The following is a 22,904-nucleotide window of genomic DNA, read 5'->3' as shown; positions in this document are numbered from 1 at the left end:
AAGGCACAGCAGCAGGCCGTCCCCTTGTGCCGAAAGACGAGCCAGTGGGGAAGAAGACCGGCCTGGCTGAACAGAGAGCTTTGGCTGGAACTCAGGGAAAAAAAAGAGAGTTTATGACCTTTGGAAGAAGGGGCAGGCAACTTAGGAGGACTATAAGGATGAGGTTGTACAAGGAGATAATTAGAAGGGCCAAAGCCTAGCTAGAACTTAATCTGGCTACTGCCGTAAAAGACAATAAAAAATGTTTCTGTAAATACATTAGCCACAAAAGGAGGGCTAAGGAGAATCCTTATTGGATGCAGGGGGAAAGAGCAACAAAGGCTGAGGTACTTAATGACTTCCTTGCCTCAGTCTTTAATAGTAAGACCATTTGTTTGCTGGGCACCCAGCCCCTTGAGCTGGAAGACAGGGATGGGGAGCAGAATAAAGCCCCCATAATCCAAAGGGAAATGGTTAGCAACCTGCTACACCACTTAGACACACACAGGTCTGTAGGACCAGAGGGGATCTACCCAAGGGTACTGAGGGAGCTGGCAGAAGTGCTCACCAAGCCACTTTCAATCATTTATCAGCAGTCCTGGCTAACCAGGGAGGTCCCAGTTGGCTGGAAGTTAGCAAATGTGACACCCATCTACAAGAAGGGCTGGAAGGAGGATGTGGGCAACTACAGGCCTGTCAGTCTGACCTTGGTGCCGGGGAAGGTTATGGAGCAGATCATCCTGAGTGCCATCACATGGTACATACCGGACAACCAGGTGATCAGGCCCAGTCAGCCTGGGTTCATGAAGGGCAGGTCCTGCTTGACCAACCTGATCTCCTTCTATGACAAGGTTACCCGCTTAGTGGATGAGGGAAAGGCTGTGGATGTTATCTACCTGGACTTTAGTGAAGCCTTTGACACCATTTCCCACAGCATTCTCCTGGAAAAACTGGCTGCTCATGGCTTGGACGGACATACTTTTTGCTGGGTAAAAAGCTGGCTGCATGGCCGGGCCTCAAAGAGTTGTGGTGAATGGAGTTAAATCCTGCTGGCGGCCAGTCACAAGTGGTGTTCCCCAGGGCTCAGTATTGGGGCCAGTTCTGTTTAATATCTTTATCAATGATCTGGACAAGGGGATCAAGTGCACCCTCAGCAATTTTGCAGACAGCACCAAGTTGGGAGGGAGGGTCGATCTGCTTGAGGGTAGGAAGGCTCGACAGAGGGATCTGGACAGGCTGGATCGATGGGCTGAGGCCAGTTGTATGAGGTTCAACAAGGCCAAGTGCCGGGTCCTGCACTTGGGTCACAACAACCCCATGCAGCGCTACAGGCTTGGGGAAGAGTGGCTGGAAAGCTGCCTGGCAGAGAAAGACCTGGGGGTGCTGGTTGACAGCCGGCTGAATATGAGCCAGCAGTGTGCCCAGGTGGCCAAGAAGGCCAACGGCATCCTGGCCTGTATCAGAAATAGTGTGGCCAGCAGGAGCAGGGAGGTGAGTGTTCCCCTGTACTGGGCACTGGTGAGGCCGCACCTCGAGTGCTGTGTTCAGTTTTGGGCTCCTCACTACAGGAAAGACATGGAGGTGCTGCAGCGTGTCCAGAGAAGAGCAACCAAGTTGGTGAGGGGCCTGGAGCACAAGTCTTATGAGGAGCGGCTGAGGGAGCTGGGGCTGTTTAGTCTGGAGAAGAGGAGGCTGAGGAGAGACCTTATCGCTCTCTACAACTACCTGAAAGGAAGATGTAGCAAGTTGGGGATGGGTCTCTTCTCCCGAGTTGATTTTTCAACCTTTCAGAAAAATGCAAAGGAATGTGAGCCTTGCAGGTGAGGGCATTGACTGTGCAGAAAAGGGAAAGATAACTGCTGAGGGAGGGCATCGACCTGCCAAAGCATGTTCCCCCAAAAAGCAGAAAGCACAGGGAGGCCAATGCTGCAGCTGGTGCAAAAGCAGATTGGTGGATGGAGGAACCCTGGAGCCCTGCAGGTGGGTTCTGTAGCCCTTCTCCCGCACAGAGAGGAAAGCTGTTGGTGGGAGCGTGGCAGTGAGAGCAAGCGTCATTTGGGGGGGGAACTTTGGTTATTAGCGCACACATATCAGCACGTGTATCTCAGCATAGAGATGTACGTGGAGTACTTGTACATTCTGCATCACGCAGTCTTTGTCTAACAAACGCGCGTATTTTTACACAACAGGTAATTTTTTTAATAACGGACTCTGGAACGTAGTCCACCTGCCTTTCACGCGGGTGCTGTAACACGGAGCCTGCAGCGCGGCACCAGCTCTGCCTCCTGCTTCTGCCGCTCTCCCCCCCGCCCCGCCGCCGGCCCCGCCACTTGCTGGCGGGGGGCAGCGGGCTGACGGAGCCGCCGTGGCAGGGTCGCCCACCCGTTCCCCGCCGTCGGTGGGGGCGGGCCGGGCCGCTCCGCTCCGCTGGGGGCGGAGGGGTGGGCGGGGGGGGAGAGCTGCCGGCGGTGCGTGCACCGCCGTGGCCCGGGGGCGGCCCGGGGCGGCGCGGCGGGGCGGGACGGGACGGGACGGGACGGGAGGCGGCGGAGCCGGGAGCGGGGAGCGCGGCGCGGGGAGCGGCCATGGGGAAGCTGCTGGCGGTGGCTCTCGTCGGGATAGCGGCAGCCTTGGCGGCGGAGCGGCTGATGGCCTTTCGGTGAGCCGCCCCGCCACCGCGGGCCGGGGACGGGGGGCGCGGAGCCGTCCGGGGGATCCCGGGGGGGTGGGCAGCCGGGGGATACCGGGCACCCCGGGGCGGGATGGGCCGCGGGGTCTCGGAGCTGCGGGCCCCGGTGCCGGCGGTGCGGGCTGGGGCTGAGCCCACCCCGCGGGGGGGGACGGCAGCCGGTGGCCGCCGGGGGCCGAGGCGGGCAGGGGGCGGCGGGGGCGAGCCTCGGCGCTCCGAGCGTGGGGGCACTCCAGCTCCTTTGCGGGGACTAAGTTCAGCCAACAGCCGCCCTTGCGCAGGCACGGCTGCGGCCGAAGGGGAAGGGTTAATCGTCGGCACCGTCGGCATCACCATCACTGCTACCATCATCGCTATCGAGGGAACCGGGCACCCCCAGAGAAAAAACCGGGCACTGGCTTGCTCAACGGTGCCCTTCTAATCCTCCGTCAGGCACAAACTAACTTCAGGAGCATTTGTCCGGCGGAAATGCCGTTTGCACTAAGGAGGATGTGAAATCCTCCCCAGGAAGATGCTGGGGCCAAGGGGGCCAAAGGGAGAGGGTGCCCTGGGGCAGGGGTCTGGTACCCCTGGTTTTGCAGAGGCTACAGTTAATGGGGATATGCCAAAACCGATATCTGCGAATTTACCTCATCTCCCCCTGCCGACTGGCCAAACAGTAAGTGGAAATCGGATTGCCAGAAACTTGCGTTATTTTCTACCGAAGCTGACCTCTGGATAACAACAGCCCTTGTGTACATAAGGTTTCCTCTGAAGGAGCACGGACTTACGTGATCAGAAGTTGGGACCTCACCGGCTGTGAGCTAAAACACCCAGACGTATCATGCTCCCTATCATGCACCTCATATCATGAGGTGTGAATGTGAACGCTGGGCGTTACGGCAGCTTCTGTCCTGAAAGCTACTAAACACGTAACTGTTGTTTCAGGCCAGAAAAGCAATGGTGAATTACTGTGTTGCAAGGCAGCTACGTCATTATAATTTTGCTCATGTCCACAAGGACTCCAAATGCCTGACTTCAAAGCAACAACATCCAGCTAATTGATCTTTGGGTAGATAGTAATTGTAGCTAATTAAAGAAGGAAGGCTGTACTCCCTGGACCCAGGTACTTCGCATAGCTGGTGTTTGCACATTGCAGTGAATCCACTGCAAGCATTAGTGATAACCATGGTGGTAACAGGACCTTCCTGCCCTGGAGTTGCACAACCTGGGATGGCAGCACTGGAAAACGCTCCTGGGCTTTAGTGGGGTGAGCTGTTTCAAAGCACTGAGAAGAGCAGGGGACCCCACATCCCCTCCAAATCGAATGAATAAATGCAATATTGGGAATCCGGTAAAGCAGAATCTCCTGATAGAAACAGGATCCCCCCTCTGTCTCTGTAGCTCTCTGTGGGTTTTTCCTGTGTGCTGCGTTTTCAGCAAGCTGCAGCATAGCAGCAGTCTTAGGACGGTTCCAGAGCTTGAAAACACACAACTTCAGATAACAAAGTACTCTAAAATCATTTAGTAACTCTTGCCAGGCCTCTCTGTTACACGTCTCCCACCCAGAAGGCAGGAATCCGGCAAATACTTTTTGCTGTTCCTTCTGAGTTTGGTATGTTGTGTCTAGATAGTATGACATAAGAATCCATGAAATACTTAAAAGATAAGGCTTGAAGAATTATTACACATCTCTTACAAACATAGTTCTTCTTCAGTCAGGTTTATTTATGCATCTATCACACTGTCGATAGCTACCAAATGGGCTTGAATAGGGCTTGTGCAGCAGAAAACAGGTGAAGTTCTTGTGTGTTACCAATTGAAATTACACTGGTCCCCCTACTGACATTTTAAATTGCTAATTCTTCTCTGAGGAAGGTCTGAGCTAATTTGTAAAACTTGAATGTGAATTATACTATGTTACTGTTTTCCTCAGAACAATATGCTAATGATATTATTGTTCATATATATATATTTATATACACACACAAAATGTTACCATTTCATAGCACTCTGTACTGATAGAGCGCTCAGCTTCCATACTATGTTCACAACAGCAGCATGCTTCCAGAAGGATGCTGACAGTTTGAAAAGAATTGAGAGCAAAACCAAAAATAAGAGGTGATTTTTAGTCCTGTCAGGAAAACAAAACAAAACAAAACAAAAACCAAACCAAAGATCCGGGACTGGTTAGTCTAGAGAAGAGGAAAACTGAAAGAGGAAAGTCTTTGAACATGCAACAGGTTGCTGCTGAAGGAAGGGGAATGCTAGTGGGACAGCGGGTAGAGGACTGAAACTGGAAAGAGGGACCAGGTGGGAAAAGGTGCCGTGCCCTGGGCTTGCACCAAGTAGCAAAATTCCTGCTTTTTTTGAAGTTGCATCCCTGTGTTTTTAGTTGCGGGTCTGCTGTGTTTTTAGTATGGCCCGTTAGTTATCTAGGCCATCTGGCTTAGTAGCTAAGGCTGGCTGAGCTAGATAAACTGACACGTTTTGGAAAAGCCTCTATATATGCTGCAGGCTTGTGACCAGCGTCCTTTTGAATTACTCTCATTCCAGCCCATGAAGTGTTTCCCTGGGAATGCTGTCGGGATATCATCATCTCTCGTTGGCTGCTGGCTGAGTTCCTGCTGTGCTTTTGGTGCTGGGTGGCTTGCAGTCTGCCCAGGAAAAGCTGGTGCAACTAGGAAAGGGAAAAGCCTCAAGCATGCAGCAGTGCAAATTCTGGGCATGATCGCCCTGAGCCGCCCTGGGGGACCGGTGGGTTTGGCTGTGCAGGGATGCCGCGGGGGCGAGGGGCGAGCTGATATCCGTCCTGTGCTGCATGTGGGCTGGAAGCCAGTGTAATTCTCTGTCAGGACTCCTGAGCTAAGGGAGAGGGCTTGGGAGAGTGTAACTTGGCTCCTTTCCCTTGCTGTCCTCTGGCCTTTTTACCCCTTTTCTTCTTTTTTTCTGGCCTTATGTTAACAACCCGTGTCAATGATACGGCACTGAAGCAATTTACAATTCATAATTACATGATTTAAAAAAATGCAGGACTGACATACCATACGGTGCTCAGCTCTATCGCATATTTTTCATACCACAGACTGATACTACTGTTTAATTTATGTTTATGCTTAAAACTATAACACAAACATGGCTAGGTTTTGCTATGGGATCTTTGCATTCAGAATTTCCCGTGGTTGGAGCAAGTACAGCCTCAACATGTGTGTATGATAGGCATGCAAAGGAGTAACTATGTTAGTTCAAATGCTTTCTTTTGGGAAAAAAAGGAAGGAAGAAATATTCTAGTACACTAGCTCAACATATTTACATATAAACACAAAAGATTTTCTTATGGCACTGCAGATCAGCATGGTCAAACACAGCAGTCCTGCTAGTGATGTGCCTTTCATAAAGATGTGTAGACAACTTGGAATGGAGGGGATGGAGAAATAGGAACTCGTGTAGTTACTTGTCTCTATCTACTTGTCCAGTAAAGCAGGAGCCAGAGATTGAATTTTGTGGGCATTCAGGAATGAAATAAGCACTGCTGAAGGATAATGCTCTTGGTGGGTGCCAGGAGAGAAGAGGAAGGGACAGGGTGATTGCTGATAATGGTACTACCAAGTCCTGCCTGTTGTTGGGAAACAGGTAGTCCTGCCTTGCAACGACACTACCACTGCCTTTGACTGTGGACTAAGAAATGAAGAAAGTGCAACCGCTGGTGGCCTGGTCACCAAAAATAGCCAGTGGGTTGGGGTAGAATGTCGCCCTCTCCTCATCTGAAATGCTGGTTCTAACTGTGGGGTGCTACTATATTTAGGTGGCTGAAACCAGCTTTTACTGAAGAAAGTGTGGCTGCATTATTTTATCATTTGAGCTGTGGTGGGTCATAAAAGCTTGTTCCTGAAGCTCATGAACAAAGTCAAGTTCCTGAAGTTATTCGGGGCAGGAGAATCACTTAATCCCTGGCCGTGTGTAACCATCGCAGTGATTTGGAGCAATTGCTGTTGTCAGTTCTGGGTTTTGCTTATTCAGTATTTTACAGCTGATTTGTTGGTGCGATATGGCAGACAATAAAACTAACATAAAACTACGCTAGGAATGTTACCTGTTTTAAAACTGGCTGTGTGCTGTTAACCCTGCTCTTTCCTCTTGCAGGAACAGACTCAATGCTTCACGGGAAATAGCCCCAGTAACCCTTCCGAACTGCCGGCTCATTAAAGGGATCGGTACGTGTTCAAAATAACTGAGTGCATTTCTTTTGTCCAGCCTTGTTTTGCAATTGCTTCTTAAAGCCAGCTTCCAAGCCTCATCCTGAAAACAAAGTGCTAATTTGACTTTCATTTGTTACTTGGACTTTGAGGTAGGGAGAAACTGCAGGAAGAAAATTACACAGAAAAACTAGCTAGTTTCTTGTAATACTTTTTGCCTTTGCTGTTTAGTGTTTCTGTTCCTTTTCTTGAAATCGAGTACCTTGTAAACACTTCTCCTTTGCTAAGCCACTTCTTAGGAAATTGGCTTTTAGATGAGGGTGTGCTGGCTCTTCAGGAGGGTACCTGCAGGTGGAGGTGTTGCAAGGGTGGAAGCCTTGGGAGAAGACCACAGGCATGTGGTGAAGGAGCGGCTGAGGGCAGCCCACCTGCGAAATGCCAGCCGGGACAGCCTGCCTTAGCACCTCGTTTTGTGGAGATTTAGAAGTGGGCTGGTACCGCGCCGTGCGAACGGCAGGCAGGAGCTCGGTGCAGTTGCACAATTCAGCTGTGTGGTTTCAAAGAGCCAGGGGTCATATTTGTCATCTTAGTCCGGTTTGCGAAGAGGTTGAACAGAGCGGCTGAAATGTTGACTTTGCACTTGGGGTCATGTGTTTAGCACACAGCAATGTTTCTGTCTTGTTTTTTCTCTCCCTTAAGGATAACCAGAGTATAAAATGAATAGCTTTAAAATTGATCACTTTTTTGTGTCTCCCTTTCCCCCAGTTTATAATTTTTAAACTTAATAAAGGCTTAATGGCTGGGGTTTTTTTCCTCCTTAGTATTTTCAGAAATGTCTTGAATTCTCTTGGAATTTGCCTGGATTTTGCATGTGTAAAAAGTCATTGGATGAGCTTTAAGAGCCTTGCCTTTGAGCTTGCTGAGTCACTGTGTTGATTTCATAAATCCTGCTTCGTCCTTATGTCAGGAATCAAACATCTTTGTAAAGTCAAATTACTGTCATGAATGAGCATGTGCAGAGTTCCTTTGCCTGGGGTTACATGCAGAAGAAATTGCATTTGAAAAAACTTTCCAGGTCTTCTAGATTGCGCTGTAATTTACTCTGAATAACACTTGCTTGATGGCGATTCGTATAAAAATCATTTCTGAGTAATTCTTTTAAGCATATCACTATTGCAATCTTTACAGGACTTCTTGCAACATGATTGCTCTGTTGAGGAAAGAAGGAAAGCAGGAAATCCTAAACACAGTTGTGTTTAATTTCCAAACAATATCACATTTTTGGTGCCTGACATTTAGATGGAGATTGGGTGAATTCTGAGAACCTGGCTCTGCTCGGAGGTGGCAGCAGATCAATTTACAGAGCTTCATTTCTGCTTGTCGGTGGGCTCCTGTAACACCATCCCTTCACATGGAGCTCTGCACCTTGCCTTGGCTTCGCTCTGTCATTTGCTGCTCTTTAGAAAAATTAAATGGCCAAAACCTAACTCAGCAGGTCTGCTGGGCAAGAGTAGAAATAACAAAGGATTGGCGCAAATTTAAAAGTTGGTATGTTCCTGGAAACATCTTCCAAAATTCACTTAATATGACTGGGGGGGCAGTTTTATTACTCAGGGAGCTCTAACTTCTAGATGCTGCCTACGTAGCACTATTCAAACCAGGGCTTTTGCTGTACTCAGATCTGTAAGGATGCTCCTGTGGGTGACTGTGTAAGGATATCTTTCTACATTGACATCTTGGTCCTCCTAGGCCTTCTTCCTTTAAAATGCTGTGAGAAAGTTGAATAAACAGTCTGTCTTTATTTTAATACTTAAAATAGTCCTTCTGGCCTCTTAAATGGGACACAGGTAATGAGCTGGATCAGCTCAGAACAAAATTATCTTAAACTATCCATTCTGTCCATTGGAAGAACAGGCATCTGGTACAGCTTATTGTAATTATGTTAAAAGCAATGCATCCATAGTAAAGGATGCAAACCCAGAGTAAATGGAACAATTCTCTAGTGGACCCTTTTCTTTCTGCACAATTACATCCTTTGTGTCTCTCTCTTTTTTTTAAGACCTTGATCTAGTCTGTTTTTCAAATATTGTGCAATGTAAGCACAAACATTGAACAAACCTATAAAAAACTGCAGCTTGTCTTAAACCTCATTCACAGATGTGTAGAAAAGGCTATAGTTGTAGAAGAAACAGTATCTTCTGAATTACATGAGTGTCTACTTGTGTTACTGGTTAATAATAAACTAACCACATGTCCTGAACTAATTTCTAAAGTTCAAGAAGGTACTATAGAAATTGCTAGAAATACTTGAATCTTGGACATGAAATCCAGGTGGGTTTTTTGTTAGATGCACCTGCGGAATACATCATACTAAGATAAAATAGATTAAAAAAGAATAACATTTCTAGGGTAGGCAGTAATTTTTCTCAGTATCTTTAATTTTTTCTTAAATGCTACCTATTCAGATAATCCCACGGACAAGCTGGGCTTAGTGATACAATTAAGCAATATAGTGGAGCTAACTGATACCTAATAAATCAGCTCCTAACTCTCCTGTCCCATAGGGCGCCTGCGACAACAGCCCAGAACCTTCCCAAAATGGGGCCTGCAGAAGAGCCCAGGAGCTTCCCTGCAGCCGACTGTGTGTCTCCATCCCCTCCTTGCTGCCTCGGCAGTGCCGGCTCAGCCAGATCATGCTGTATCAGCATTTCGCTCCTCTTCCGACTGCGCTCACTCTCTTCCACATGCACCAGGACCTGGCTGAGAAGTGGCCAAAATGTGCTTTGCTGGGCAGTTTCTTTTGAAGTATTTGGGTGCAGGGCTTTTGTTATGCTCCTTCCACCAGAAACTTGTACTTTTTAATTATCAGCTCCCAATTAGCCTGCTCATCTTTCTGCTTGGCAGCCTCACTCATTCAGTAGCTATAAATGATTATATCTCTGTTTATTCACTCACCAGCATGCTCTGCCAGTAAAAGCTGTCTGTCCAGCTCACATCACCATGGTAATTGAGCCTCTCAGCATTTATTTATGTTGCTTTCTTTGCAGCAATCCCGGGAAGTGAGGAATTGCTGCTAACCCAATCTTATAAATGAACCCAGACTTGGAAAGACCAAAAGCTGGGGCAAAAAAAAGGAGCTTGTTGTTTAAACCAGAGCATGAGCTGAGCTGAAAAAAACCCAAATTCAAAATTTTAGTAAATGCTAAATTTAATAAATTTTAGTGAGGCTGTAAATGTCTCTGGGAACATCAGTGCAGATGTCTGCCTCCCGCCTGAGTCCAGTTGAAATTCAGAGCCAAAACCCAGGAGGTGGGATAACGGGGCTGGGTCCCTCCAAAATGTATCTTCAGACCTTTTGCTTTTCAGAAGGCAGGGGTGGAGCAGGAGCTTGCTGAGGCTGAGGAGGGGCTGTCCCTGTCCCCTGTCCCTCTGGGAGAAGTCATGCCACTTGCAGATCTTGTTCCTCCCCACAAGGGCTGTTTGGCGGCCCCAGGATAAATTACAGTCCGGCCAAATTAGTGGCGGGATAAATAGGAGTTACATAAAAGCAATCAATAAATCCAGCTGGAATTTGCAGGTCCTTCCTCAGGAGGAGCTGCCGAGGTGCCAGGGACAGTATGACCCATGTAGGGTCACACGGGTAGTCGATGGCCAAGCAGGAAGGGGTACGGAGAGATGGGACAAGCTGGGTGGAAAACCTTTGTGTTGGTGGCTATGTTAAAGAAAACCTGCAGAAGAATTTTCTCCTTCAAGCAAATGCTCCCTGGTAGTTTAATCCAGCCACTGTCTGGAAAGTGGCTTGTGGGGAATGCTGTTTGTGCTGGTGATTTGGAGAAGAGAGGGGAGGCTTCTCAGGGGAGTAGTGAAAATTTGGGATGGCAAACGTGCTTCAGCATCCTACTAAAAGCTCTATGGAGAGTGCTTGATCAAAGCCTAAAATTGCTGTAGTATTCTTACTAAAGGGCTTTTATTTAATTTAATTTTATTTTCCTAGCAGGGAAAAATAGTACAGGAACTACAGGAACTGGCAATATTGGAAATGATTACCTGCAGTTAAAAGTGTGGTCTAACTATTAAAGCCCTTAGCTGTTAAAGATATAGTAGGTTCTCTGTCACTTGAGAGCTTTAACTAAATATTTGGCAATCCATCTTAGCGAAGTGTCTCAGCTCGACTAGGAGAATTGGTGTGCACAATTCCCAGAGCTGCCTTATCCAGGCGTGGGCTGAGTGATGGATACGGCCCTGCCCTGAAAACCTCATCGTCTGCACTAATTGCTTGCTGCAGAACATTAGCGTCAAAAGCGGGTGATTCATTCTGCGCTACCGTGGGGCACACGGAGCTGGGTGGGAGACTGCCCAGCCACCACGGGGCACCCCTAAGCCCCCAGAAAGAGGTGAACCCCAGTACTCTTTCCTAACCTGGTATGCTGCTGCCTTCTGCTACCACTTTTAATGCGATGAGACTTTTCCGCTAACTTCGTTTCTTGTGCAGCCATATCAGAAAGGGACATTCATGAGAGCTGGAATTGTACTAAAAAGGGGGTTTTTCGATGGGAAATACTTAATGTCATCTGAAAAACCCTGTTTATCTCTGTCTTGCAGAAACTGGTTCAGAAGACATTGACATACTTCCCAATGGACTGGCTTTCATCAGCTCCGTAAGTGCCCACACCTCCTCCCCGTGCAGGGGCTTGCCTGCTTCCTTATCTACAGAAGCCATAGGTGAAAACCGCAGGCTGGGGTGTTTTTTTCTACAAGGCTGACTGGCTCCGTAGGAATGGCTCAGACTTGTGTTGGCTTAGCCAGCGTTTCCTTCTGCTTGAGCAAGTGCACTTCTTGACACTGAAATGGTGGTGGTGGGTCTGACACATGTATCCTATTGCGCTGGCTTATCTGCCCATGTAACCTTGAATTTCTTTCATGCTGCTTCCTTGAAATATCAAACCTCTCCCTTGTTAAGAAGGTGCGTTAATTCCCTGCCTTTAAAAACAAATCAGATTTTGTGTGTTTTGTTTTTCCCGATTTTTTAATAGCCTTTTGGACATAGGTTTTCAAGCTTTTTTTCGCAGTCAGGATAGCTAGCAATTATTTTCTAAAGCAAAAGCTGATGTTTCCATCTACGTGCTCCAGGGACACCCAGGGAATGATAACGTTGCAAAATTCATGCCAGAAATGGTGAGCTGTCGCACAGCTGCTGTTCCCCGTGGCTTTACGGCGTTGGATGCAGTCGGTGGTGCTGTACTTCCAGTTTGTCCCCCCAGCCTGGCTGTTCGCAGAGTGGTTTGACATACGGAGAGCACCCACCGGGGTGGTGGCTGCAGCGGGTGGCAGTGGTGCCTTGGGCACGGCTCCCCGTGCCCTCCACGCAGCTTGCTCCCTCTGCACTGCCATCAAGGACTTGCCAGGGAGAGCAGAGCCGACTGGTCCCTCTACCTCCATCACGGCACGGCGGGCTGAAGGACATCCTGATGCGCGCTTGCCAGTCCGAACAAGGCTCCAGCGTTTTCAGCCCTGTGATGCTTCCCTTTACCTTTTATCCAGGAATGATTTTCTTACGTTTTGATTTTACAGGGCTTGAAATATCCAGGAATAAAGAGCTTTGCACCAGACAAGCCAGGTGAAATATTTTTGATGGATTTGAATGAAGACAATCCCAGAGCAGTGGAACTGAGAATCAGCCGAGGGTTTGATATGGCGTCGTTTAACCCTCATGGAATCAGCACCTATATAGACAGAGGTAAAGAGATCTTTAACTCGAGGTGGTGGCAAATCTCAGCCTAAAGAGCACAAACAGAAATCCCTTTTCATCCTTGCATTGCACCCCCAATAGCCTGCACTTGCTGGGAGAGAAAAAAGGGTTTTGGGCTTTTTATCTTTGTTGGGCTCTTTTCTAAATGTCAGCTGCTAAAGCAAACACCTTTGCACATCATCTCAGGCTGTCTGAGACAGAAAGATGTCCTATATATTGAAAGGAAAGAAAACATGGGAAAAGTTTGAGGAGTTGAAAACCACACAAAGTTTATTTTACTAATTTTCATCTGTCTCACCTTGGGGTCAAGGTTTTTGAGGAGTCACATGCTTCACTGACTGGTAGTAACCAGAATGGAGACTTCTGTGCTAAACAGTAAATTATAAAATCTTTGTAAATTACTAAAATCTCTGAAACTCTGTGGCCAAGCTATGTTCTCCTACAACATGGTCTGACTACCAATAAAATACCCTTTGTACTCTCCTTCCTCTCTTTCTCACTGTCCGTTCACTGGGGATTTTAGCAGGGCAATTAGAAGACTGTGAATACTAAGAGAAAGAGAACCATTGCTGCAGCTTGACCTGCGTCCCCATACAGTCACCCTTTAATTTTGGAGAAGTCGGTGGTGGCTAGTTTAGGGTCTCATCAGAAGGGCTGGGCAGAAGGACTGCAGCCTTCCTTACACAGAGTACAGGAGAAGGATGCTCCTTCAGCTCTCTCAGGGGATGTAGTAAATAAACCAAAGAGCCCAAACTGGCTGGGCTACAAGCCCTCCTTCCCAGCTGACTGTGGCTATTTCATTGAACCAGCCACTGCAGCCAGATTGCAAACCCCAGTGGCTTGGGCACAAGGATGAAGCCATGATTTCTTTCTTCCTTGGTAGAAATAGCAAAAATGTAGTTTACACAGCAGTTCCCTGTAGAGCGAGCCTGGGACAAGAGTAGCTGGAGATCTGGATCCAGTTGCAGTGGCATCCTACATTACTTTCGTACTTGTCCTTCTGCCTCTGAAGAGCTGTGAGACAAATGCACCAAACCTGACATGCGCTCTGTACTAGAGGCTGCTTCAGAGCTGTGGGTGCGTAGCCATACAGACTGTTGCAGAGAATTCAGCTGTTTCCATTTCTTTTTTTAAGATGACACCGTGTACCTCTTTGTTGTGAACCATCCCCATCAGAAGACCACAGTAGAATTGTTTAAATTTGTAGAAGATGACAGTTCTCTTGTACACCTGAAAACCTTTCGTCATGAACTTCTGACAAGGTATTGAAGCCAAATACCATCTTCCCCCAGAATAAGAGGCTGCTTTGGTAAAATCCAAAGTAGGATGATTTTGGTTTTAGGGTATTATTAATAAGAGATATTTTCTCTTTAACCAGCTTTCCTGTTTCTGTTATTTACTACTTATCTGTGTAATCAAAAACTGTGTTTCTCCAATCTCTTCTGTAAATGAGATTTTTAATAGTTGTGTCACTAAAATCAGTCTTAAGCGCCACTGTGATTGATGCTAGTGAATTAGCTTGGCATCCATTTCTCCTTCTCTCATGTAACCCACTCTCAGGTCATTACACATATGAATCTTCAGATATTCTATTATTCTGAATTTGCTACACTGCAAAAATAAACATACTTTTAGCTTTTTCTTTTTTTGTTGTTTGTTACATACACAATTTTCTTGGTCTGTCCTACTGCAAAATGATTGTAAGATAAACAGAGCCTGACAGATAAAGTTGTCACAGCTCCTGCCTGGTTTCCAGTTGAATGTAAACAAAAGAGAGAAAAATTTCCATGGACTTAGGGACAGGTAGCCAGATCTCTAGCTGATGTGCTATGGTCCTGTTCAGGTCTCAGCACTGCCCAGTCCTGGCTTGTGTAAAAGAAAGTAGAAGTAAAAAGGATGTAAAGAACTTTGTGTCTATCTGAAGTACCATCTGTAGTTGCAGACCCTTTATGTCTATGGGATGACCGCATCCTGGCTGGATTCTGGGCAGTCCTACAATGCTCCTTCATACCTCTCATTTCATTCTTTTATTTATTTTTCTCCCTTTCTCTTTTTACTTTTTATAGTGTGAATGATATAGTAGCTATGGGACCAGACAGCTTCTATGCTACCAATGACCACTACTTCTCCGACTTCATCTTGATGTTCTTGGAGATGTTCTTGGGTTTAACTTGGTCCAATGTTGTTTACTACAGTCCAAAAGAAGTTAAAGAAGTAGCAGCTGGGTTTTATTCAGCCAATGGAATTAACATTTCACCTGACAGAAAGTAAGTTTCTCCTTGCCTTAGATTTTGTTCCATCACACAAAACAATCCTGAAATCCTAATTTGTACACGTGGTACCTCTATGGTCAAGTGTCTGAACGGGCTCATTTAAGGCAAGGTGCTACCTGTACAATGTAAGCGATGTGGAGGGTTTGTAGAACAGAAAAGTCATGTGTCTTGGTCTTTAATTAGAGGTGATGTTTGCTGCTTTGCGTGGTAGTTTATATGCAATAAGATCAAAGGTTGCTGCATTTTAACCAGCCGATACAGAAGCTTGTGTATATTGCTTGCAAGGATTAACGGGGCAGGATTTCTGCAAGCAGGGAATGCTCTACAGTCTTAAAGTCTGTATGACTGAATTAACCAGTCCTGTGGTGTAGACTGGTGAACTTAAATGAAAAAAAAAGCGTATTTGTGGATCTCATGGTCCAAGGCCTGCTTCAGTGTCGTAATGGAAGAACTGGCACGGTGTGAAGCTACATTAGCGTCTCAGCAGGTTGGCTTCAATTCAGTGCCCTGTGACCTGCTTGCAATGTCTATTGCTGTGTAAGAAAGAACTGTGAACTGGCATTCCTCACGGGAAGAGCTGGGCTTGCAGAGGAGGAACTGGCTGCTTTTGGTGTCTGCTTACTCATTCACATTGCTAAGAGCTGCTTTCTTTTGAAGGTACATCTATGTTGCAGATGTATTTGATCATAACGTCCATGTTATGGAAAAACATGCTAACTGGAATTTAACTCATGTGAAGGTAAGGTACTGCTGTTCCATAAAAGAGGCATGTGTGAATTTTGGACGGATTAGTCCCCATGAATGCTTGAGACTTCCACCTGATCACGTGTGAAGTTCTGGTCTGGCTGGCTCCTGCTGTGGGTTTGCAGAGGTGCTGTGCGCCCCATTACAGAGCTTCAGGTCTTCCACCCTCACACCAGCGACCAGAGAGGGATCCTCGGGCGTGCTGTAGAGCCGCGGGGAAAGTCTGCCGCAGTCGGTGTGGGTCAGACCACAAAGCACTGAAGTAATCACTGCAAGCGTGGGTGTGAATGAGCTGATGGGAGAAGCTCGGAGCAGCAAGCAGGTTTCTCACAGCACAGAGGAGGGGATGAAGCATAATGGGGGAAAAGAAAAACAGCAGCGGGGGAGAAAATATTTCTTATAAAATCAGTCTAAGTTATGTCAGATGAGAGTCTTGGACAAGTCTGTTGGTTATGTTATAGTTTGCTTCCAGGACTTCCAATAGCTTTAACTTCTCTCTTTTTCTTTTTTTAACTCTGCGTTGGATAGACGCTGCAGCTGGACACTCTGGTCGATAACTTGTCTATTGACCCTCACACTGGAGACATCTGGATAGGATGTCATCCCAATGGCATGAAGCTGTTCTACAACGATCCTGAAAATCTGCCTGCCTCTGAGGTGCCTTTTGGGAGACGTCACTGGTCTCTTGGCTATGTCTGTGCCAGAAAGTTGCTCTGTTCAAATCACCCTGGTGTAACTTAACCCTGCATTACATAGAGAAGTGCCTGGCCAGCCTTTGTGAAAGCAAAGACCAAGCTGGCTTCCAGCTTATAGCTTCTGTTCTCAAGTGGAAAGCCTGAACAGTGTATACTCACTAACAAACACCTATTCAGATCCTCAGGAGACAACTGAATAATTTCCACCCAGTAGCTCAGTGGTTCTGGACTCCTCAGGCTGCTTTCGGTGCAGCTGTGGCCACACAATCAGATTTTGATGAACTGTGTTAATTACTGAACCGGCGCCTCTTTGCCAAACAAAAAATAATTGAGTGCAAAGCATGACCAGAAACATTCGCACTGGAATGATTTATCTGTGCAAGTGTGGTTCATCAGTAGGTGACACTGTAATTCTGCTTTCCTTCTGAAATCAATGGAGTGCTGGCATCAGCACGCTAGTGGCTGCGAGTGCAGGTGGCTGGTTGGTGTTTGATTTCAGCCTTGTCTGAAGCTCTCCATAAGACACTTTTCAAAATTACCATGTTCAATAGCAGTAGATTTATAATACTAGGCAGTTGTTTACTCGGTCTGGAAAAAGCCTGAAAATAAGAAGATATTAAGTAACTCCTAGGCTGGAAAAAACCTGCACATTCCTAGTGCTGGAGATGACTGCCTTACTTACTGGGGTGGAGTCTCTGTTGCACAACCACTGAAAACATAATTAGTCTTCATGGACCATACTTCACTGAAGCAGAATTTGTGGCCCTGTCACAGGAATCACTTAGTTGCAGTTACCAGCAGCTGATCAACCTGTCTAATTTGTTTAAGTTAACATACTGATGTTTCCTCCATCCGTGGAGGATTTTCACCCGCAGCCATTTCAGATGTATCCCCCTCCTCCGGCAGGTCCTGCGCATCCAGAACATCCTCTCGGAGGAGCCTGCGGTGACACGCGTCTATGCCGACAACGGCTCTGTGCTGCAGGGAAGCTCGGTGGCATCCGTCTACGAGGGAAAGCTGCTCATCGGCACAGTCTTCCACAGAGCTCTCTACTGTGAGCTATAGCTCATCGCGGGTAAGATCTGCTGCAGTGGAAAGGATTTAATTCCTTGGGAACTCACTTAAGTTTCTGCTAGATTTGCTAATAACAAGACTGTTCCAATAAAGGTTAACAAGAGTCATGGAAATGTATTTTCACCTTCCTCTCCAAAATGAGAGTTTTACGCAATAGTAAAGGAAATGGAATTGAAGGGGAGAAATTAGTTTATTTGTGTAACGGGGAGGACCCCATGTCAGTAACAAAGGGTAGCCTTGAAGTTCAAATTCAGATTACAAACGACTAAACTGTCAGACATTGAAATATCTGTTGTGACTGGATTTCTGTTGTTTGTTTGTTTGTTTGTTTTTCCCAGAGAAAACTGATTTTGTAAATGAGAATTGCTAACTACCAGTGTGGTGTGCTTTCTTTTCACTGACACCTGGGCTTTACCAGGGACTGTGCTAAGCATTCTTTTTCTGAACCTTCCTGCTGGCTTTCCCTAATACTTCTGAAATAACTGGAAGGAGAGTAAATGTTATTTCAGTCTCATTTCTTCCCTCTTCCCCTTTTCTTAATGTTACTTCAGTTTCATAAATTTCTCCTAATCCTACTGAGAAAAGAGGAGGGCATCACTTTGGAGTGGTTTCTTACTGATTCTTCCAAAGGGAGTTTAAAAAAGCCTTTTTTTTTTTTTCTTAAAGAGTGGGAAACAACTCCCGAGCACCTTCAATGAAAAGTGCATTAGCAATTATTGTTGTCTCTCACAGCAAAGGGAGCATTTCTGGGTGCTTTGCCAGGAGCATTTCTGGGTGCTTTGCCACAGTGACTACCCCCGGGCATTGGTCACGCATGTTCTGTGCTTAACTTCCAGTCTGTACGGAGCCGATTCCCCTGGTGCTTCTGTGCAGCAGGCACCCACGTCACATTTATCCAGCGGCAGTAACTGATAACGTTGTGCCCTGCGAAAAGACCTATCCAGGTTTCCATCAGCTGGTGTTTTTAGAATGGTGTTAGCGATCACTTGCAATCAACTGAATTGAGTGTCCTTTGAAGCTGGAAATTAGTTTTGTGCTTCCCAGCGTGCACAGCAAGGCGCCAGTCTGGCAGAAGTCCCCGTTTGAACCACCACTTGGTTTCCTGCCCGTGGAATGAGCTCTTCTTTCATTAGTGTAGACGTCCTTACCCGCAGAGCAGCTCCCGCTGCTCTTTTTGTCTTGCGATCACCTCTGATCACCGCTCCGGTTTTGTGAGAGATGCTGACACCCAAGCTAAAGGCTCGGTGCTATCGGTGGCGGCTCCCCTGCCAGGGTTGCCGCTGTGCTGCCTGCACCTGCCTGCGCTGGCACTTCTCAGCAGCTTGGCTGCCCCTCCAAGGGGTGACACCGGGCAGACCTGCCCGGCAGCCACCATCCCCTCTGCGTCCTTCAGCTGATGCGGTAGCGTTTCCTCGCTGCTGCTCTTCCACTGTTGCATGGAGAAAAAAGGCAGGCTGCTCGTGAAGAAAGAGCCAGTCCCTGGGTGCTAATTGCTATTCTGGCTTTGCTGTTCCCTCCGGCAATCTGCTTCACCACCAGCCATGGCCCCCTCTAATCTGGAGAGTACGTGGGAAGTCCAGTACTTTGAAAACACAGGAGTGCTTCTGCCTACGAGAGAGCAAATAACCTGCTCCGCAGCAGCCTGAACACCGAGACAGGAACCAGAGTATGTGCAAACCTTCGTCTGTCTTTGGCTTTTGCTGTTCTGGCTGAGATGAGGCGTTACTGCGGGCTCAGGTTTGGGTGAGCAGTGGCCCTGAACAGCAGATGTGTGTGCTGACACCTCTTGGCTCCTGCGCCTTTCCTTTCTAAACGAAACAAGCCTAATGGCTTTCATCCGCTGGTATAAAGGAGTTACTGCTCCTTCCCGCGGGAAAGGGACAGCTCCAAGCAGAGCAAGGAGTCGGTGCCAGGGCTCGTGGCTGCGTTGCTGTACGGGAGGGACGGTGCCATCCCCCCTCCTCTGCACAGCTGCAGTGGACCGGGGGTCTTACCACACCACCTCCCGTCCCCGGAGAGCGTCTGCTCCACCCCGAGCCCCCGCGCTGCCACCGGCTCGCTGGCACAGACACCGCGGTGTAAGGCACGTCCCTGGGCGCAAGAAGTTGCGCAAGATTTAAGAACTGAGCCAGTGGCACGTCGGCTCGGTTGCTGCGCCCTTCCCGACGCCAGCAGCTGCCCATTGCTGCCGTGCCAGGCGACTCTTTCAGCCCCGCGTAGCAATAGCGGTTGCTGGTATTTGTGATGTTTTGTATACAAATAGCACGTGCTGCAGGGGGCTTGCGATGACTAGAGGGGGAGACTTGAGCTTCAGGGTTAACCATGGGGCTAACTGACCTTGTCTCTTGGGCATGGCCCTGCATTGGCAGGTCTGTGCACAAACTGTGTTCATAGCTCCTCTCCAAAATGCCCACTTGATGTGAGGACTTGAGCGCTGCCCAGGATTTACCGTCTGCCTGTGAAGGCTTTGGTGACAGGGACTTGTCTGTTCGGATCACCGTTTCCAGTCTTTTGCCAACCACGGCGTGCAGACAGTCCTTCCACAGAGCAGAGCCGGCCCTGAACGAGGGCGGCTTTTGTCTCATCCCTTTGCTGGACTTGCCTTTGGCATCAGCTGACCGCACCAAGCACTCGAGAATGTAATTTACCGTAACTCTGGCTTTGCTGCTCCTTCCTTAGCAACTTCTCTCCCTGCAGGACATTTGCGGTTTCCCTGGGAAGTGTTGTGCTTTCCTACAGGAACCTGTAATCCATTTTCAGCCTTGAGGAACAGATGTTGTTCCCAGAGCCCAAGCAGAAAAAACTGCTCTGAAGGAAGTTCTCACAATATGGTGAGGTTGGGCTATTAACTTGTTCGTGATTAGCGATCAATGTCCTGCACTAGCATTTTAAAATAATTATTCTGGGCTTGTGCCACTACTTGTTCTCAAGTCAATTAAGTGCCATCTTCTGAAGAGTTAGCGTTTTGCAGCAGTGGCAGTAACACAGCCGAAATACTGAACAGTCACTCTGCGGGTCGTGGATTTACTCTGTGGTTGTAGAACTGTAAGAGCCAGCAGTTCCCTCAGCAGTGGTAGAAGTAACCCATTGAAACAGTAATTTCATGTTTTCCAGTAGCTTAGAACGTCTTCAAATGAGCAGATCTACATGTTGTTACATCTTGTCAAACTTCTACCTTTTTGCTGGTTTTGGCCTTTCAGAAAATAAAGAACGTGTTCACCCATCACTGGCTTTTTTTTTTCCTCTTTAATTATTCCTGCACTGAAGGTTTTCCCAGCAGTCTGCCCGCAGACAGAAGCATGTGCAAGTGACGGGCCTTATCTTTTCCTAAAGCATTTGAGAGGAGAGAGCTCGCAGGTAGGACTTAGTACCTGCTATTACCAATAGCAAAATTTTGAATTTTAACCTGAGGCGAGGAGGGTTGGAAGCTCATTGCCAACATCCTCTAAGGGTGTCCCAGCCTCACAGCGCGGAAGTGGGAATGGAAGCTGGGCCACCGTGCATTAAAGCGGTGCTGGGCAAGACAGAAGCAGCAAGAACACGTTTTGCAGCAAAAGCAATGCTGGGGTGCAGCTTCTGTCCCTCAGCCTGAAATCGCCACTTGGTAAAACTCGCTGGCAGCCTCAGTGCAGAAACAGCAGTGCAGGAAGACGCACCTCAAGCCTGGCCTGCCAATTACAAGGTAACGTGCACAGGGAAAATCTGGGCTTGTGACCCAGCGGAGGACATAACCCATCATCTTTTACAAGCTGTAGAGTCTGGAGCAGTTCTGGGCATTTCAGAAACCAAGCTGCACAACGTGCACAAGCAACAAGGACATATGCATAGGAGGCTCCAGGCTTAAGAAGCTGCTGAGCAGACATATCTTACGTGTCAGTCGTGGACTTACAGCCTCTTAATATACCTGTTTTAATTAAGATAATAATTTTATAGATTGAGGATTCTTTTGTCTTCTTGCAGGTGGTAGCCACATTAGCAGAAAGTAAGATTTATGATTCAGCCACTGGGAAACACAGACTGGGTTAGACAGATTAAGTGCAGAGTATTTGGCCTAGATTCTGCCAGATGTAAATCCACTGAAATGACTACACAAATTGGACAGTCTGTGCCCAATGCTTTTCCCTAATTTAATACTTTACTAAAATCAAATAAATAAAAAGACATATTAAACACGTTCAGCAGAACTGCAGTACTTTGACTGTATAAAATGCCTATTATAACTAACCTATGCTTGAATGTAAAACGGTAGAACATTTTTATATACCAAAACTAATCCAGGTCTTTTAAACAGACAAACATTGACCAGCATTAGCATGAAGGCGGTCGATTTTACATCAACCTGCAGCAAAAGACTGCATGCTACATTTCATCTGCATATGAAGAAAAAAGGCCATTCTCTTTCCCTGCTCTTTTTTTTTTTTTTTACATCTTTTTACATAATTACAGATTGCAAACAAGATTCACTCAGAGGCCTGTGAATCATGCCAATTTGGCCAAGAGCTGGATTAAAATAATCTTCAGCACTGAGCAGAAGGAAGGAAAGAACAAGCAGGGCAAGGTCCATGTCTCCACCCTGCCCCCCCCGCCCCAAGTCTGACCCATGCAGCAACAGCTGTCCAGTCGTGCTCACCATTTATTATTTCTTCTGGAATGACCAACTGTCCTGGTTTCAGCTGGGATAGAGTTAACTGTCTTCCTAGTAGCTGGTACAGTGCTATGTTTTGAGTTCAATATGTGAAGAATGTTGGTAACACTGATGTTTTCAGTTGTTGCTCAGTAGTGTTTAGTCTAAAGTCAAGGATTTTTCAGCTTGTCATGCCCAGCCAGCAAGAAAGCTGGAGGGGCACAAGAAGTTGGCACAGGACACAGTGAGGGCACCTGACCCAAACTGGCCAACGGTGTATTCCATACCATGGGACGTCCCATCTAGTTTAGGAACTGGGAAGTGGGGGTGGGGAATCACCGCTTGGGGACTGGCTGGGTGTTGGTTGGTGGGTGGTGAGCAATTGCCCTGCGAATCATTTGTACATTCCAATCCTTTTATTACTACTGTTGTCATTTTATTAGTGTTATCATTATTAGTTTCTTCTTTTCTGTTCTATTAAATTGTTTTTATCTCAACCCACGAGTTTTACTTCTTTTTCCTGATTTTCTCCCCCATCCCACTGGATGGGGGGGGAGTGAGTGAGCGGCTGCGTGGTGCTTAGTTGCTGGCTGGGGTTAAACCACGACACCAACACATGGGCAGGAAAGTGAGGACTCGATACAAATTCTAATAAAGATTCAGGATTTCTCATTTTATTGCATTCGTTGTCTAACAACAATAATACTCATTGGCAAGAAATTTATTTACACTAACAAATTAACTTTAAACCACAAGGCTTTGTTGTTTGTATTTAAACTTAAGAATAAGAAAACAAAGGGCCACCATGATGTTTTGTTTTGATGTCTCCCAATAACTAAATATTAATGAAAGCTATTTTGGGGAAAACTCAACAATCTAGAGAAGTTTATATCAACCAAGCA

General features: G+C 47.0%; 2 protein-coding genes across 5 annotated transcripts in view; one reads left to right on the top strand and one right to left on the bottom strand.

Annotated features, from left to right (window-relative positions):
* ASB4 (ankyrin repeat and SOCS box containing 4) overlaps positions 1-3,967 on the bottom strand; it is a 34,748-nt gene extending 30,781 nt beyond the window's left edge. Inside the window, exon 1 of the mRNA XM_075049545.1 lies at positions 3,439-3,967. The gene's annotated coding sequence lies outside the window, so the exon portion shown is untranslated. The remainder of the gene's footprint in view (positions 1-3,438) is intronic.
* Positions 2,518-22,468, top strand: LOC142041035 (serum paraoxonase/arylesterase 2). Of its 4 annotated transcripts, XR_012653347.1 has the most exons (11): positions 2,518-2,638; positions 6,791-6,861; positions 11,446-11,501; positions 12,415-12,580; positions 13,728-13,854; positions 14,659-14,859; positions 15,523-15,604; positions 16,138-16,266; positions 17,211-17,379; positions 18,215-19,044; positions 19,748-22,468. XR_012653347.1 is itself a non-coding variant. In XM_075049579.1 (10 exons), the coding sequence occupies exons 1-9, from the start codon at positions 2,565-2,567 to the stop codon at positions 17,367-17,369; spliced, it is 1,065 nt and encodes a 354-aa protein (XP_074905680.1). In that variant the 5' UTR covers positions 2,518-2,564; the 3' UTR covers positions 17,370-17,379; positions 18,918-22,468. The 4 variants fall into 4 exon arrangements, 3 of the variants coding, with proteins under 3 accessions (XP_074905680.1, XP_074905669.1, XP_074905659.1); XM_075049579.1 differs by having other exon boundaries at positions 18,918-22,468; XM_075049568.1 differs by having other exon boundaries at positions 18,215-22,468.
* Positions 22,469-22,904: the final 436 nt, after the last annotated feature.

This window comes from Buteo buteo, chromosome 2 (genome assembly GCF_964188355.1).
Source record: "Buteo buteo chromosome 2, bButBut1.hap1.1, whole genome shotgun sequence".
Taxonomy (NCBI): Eukaryota; Metazoa; Chordata; class Aves; order Accipitriformes; family Accipitridae; genus Buteo; species Buteo buteo.
Note: the sequence above shows the minus strand (reverse complement) of the source record. Positions and strands in the feature narration are given on the sequence as shown.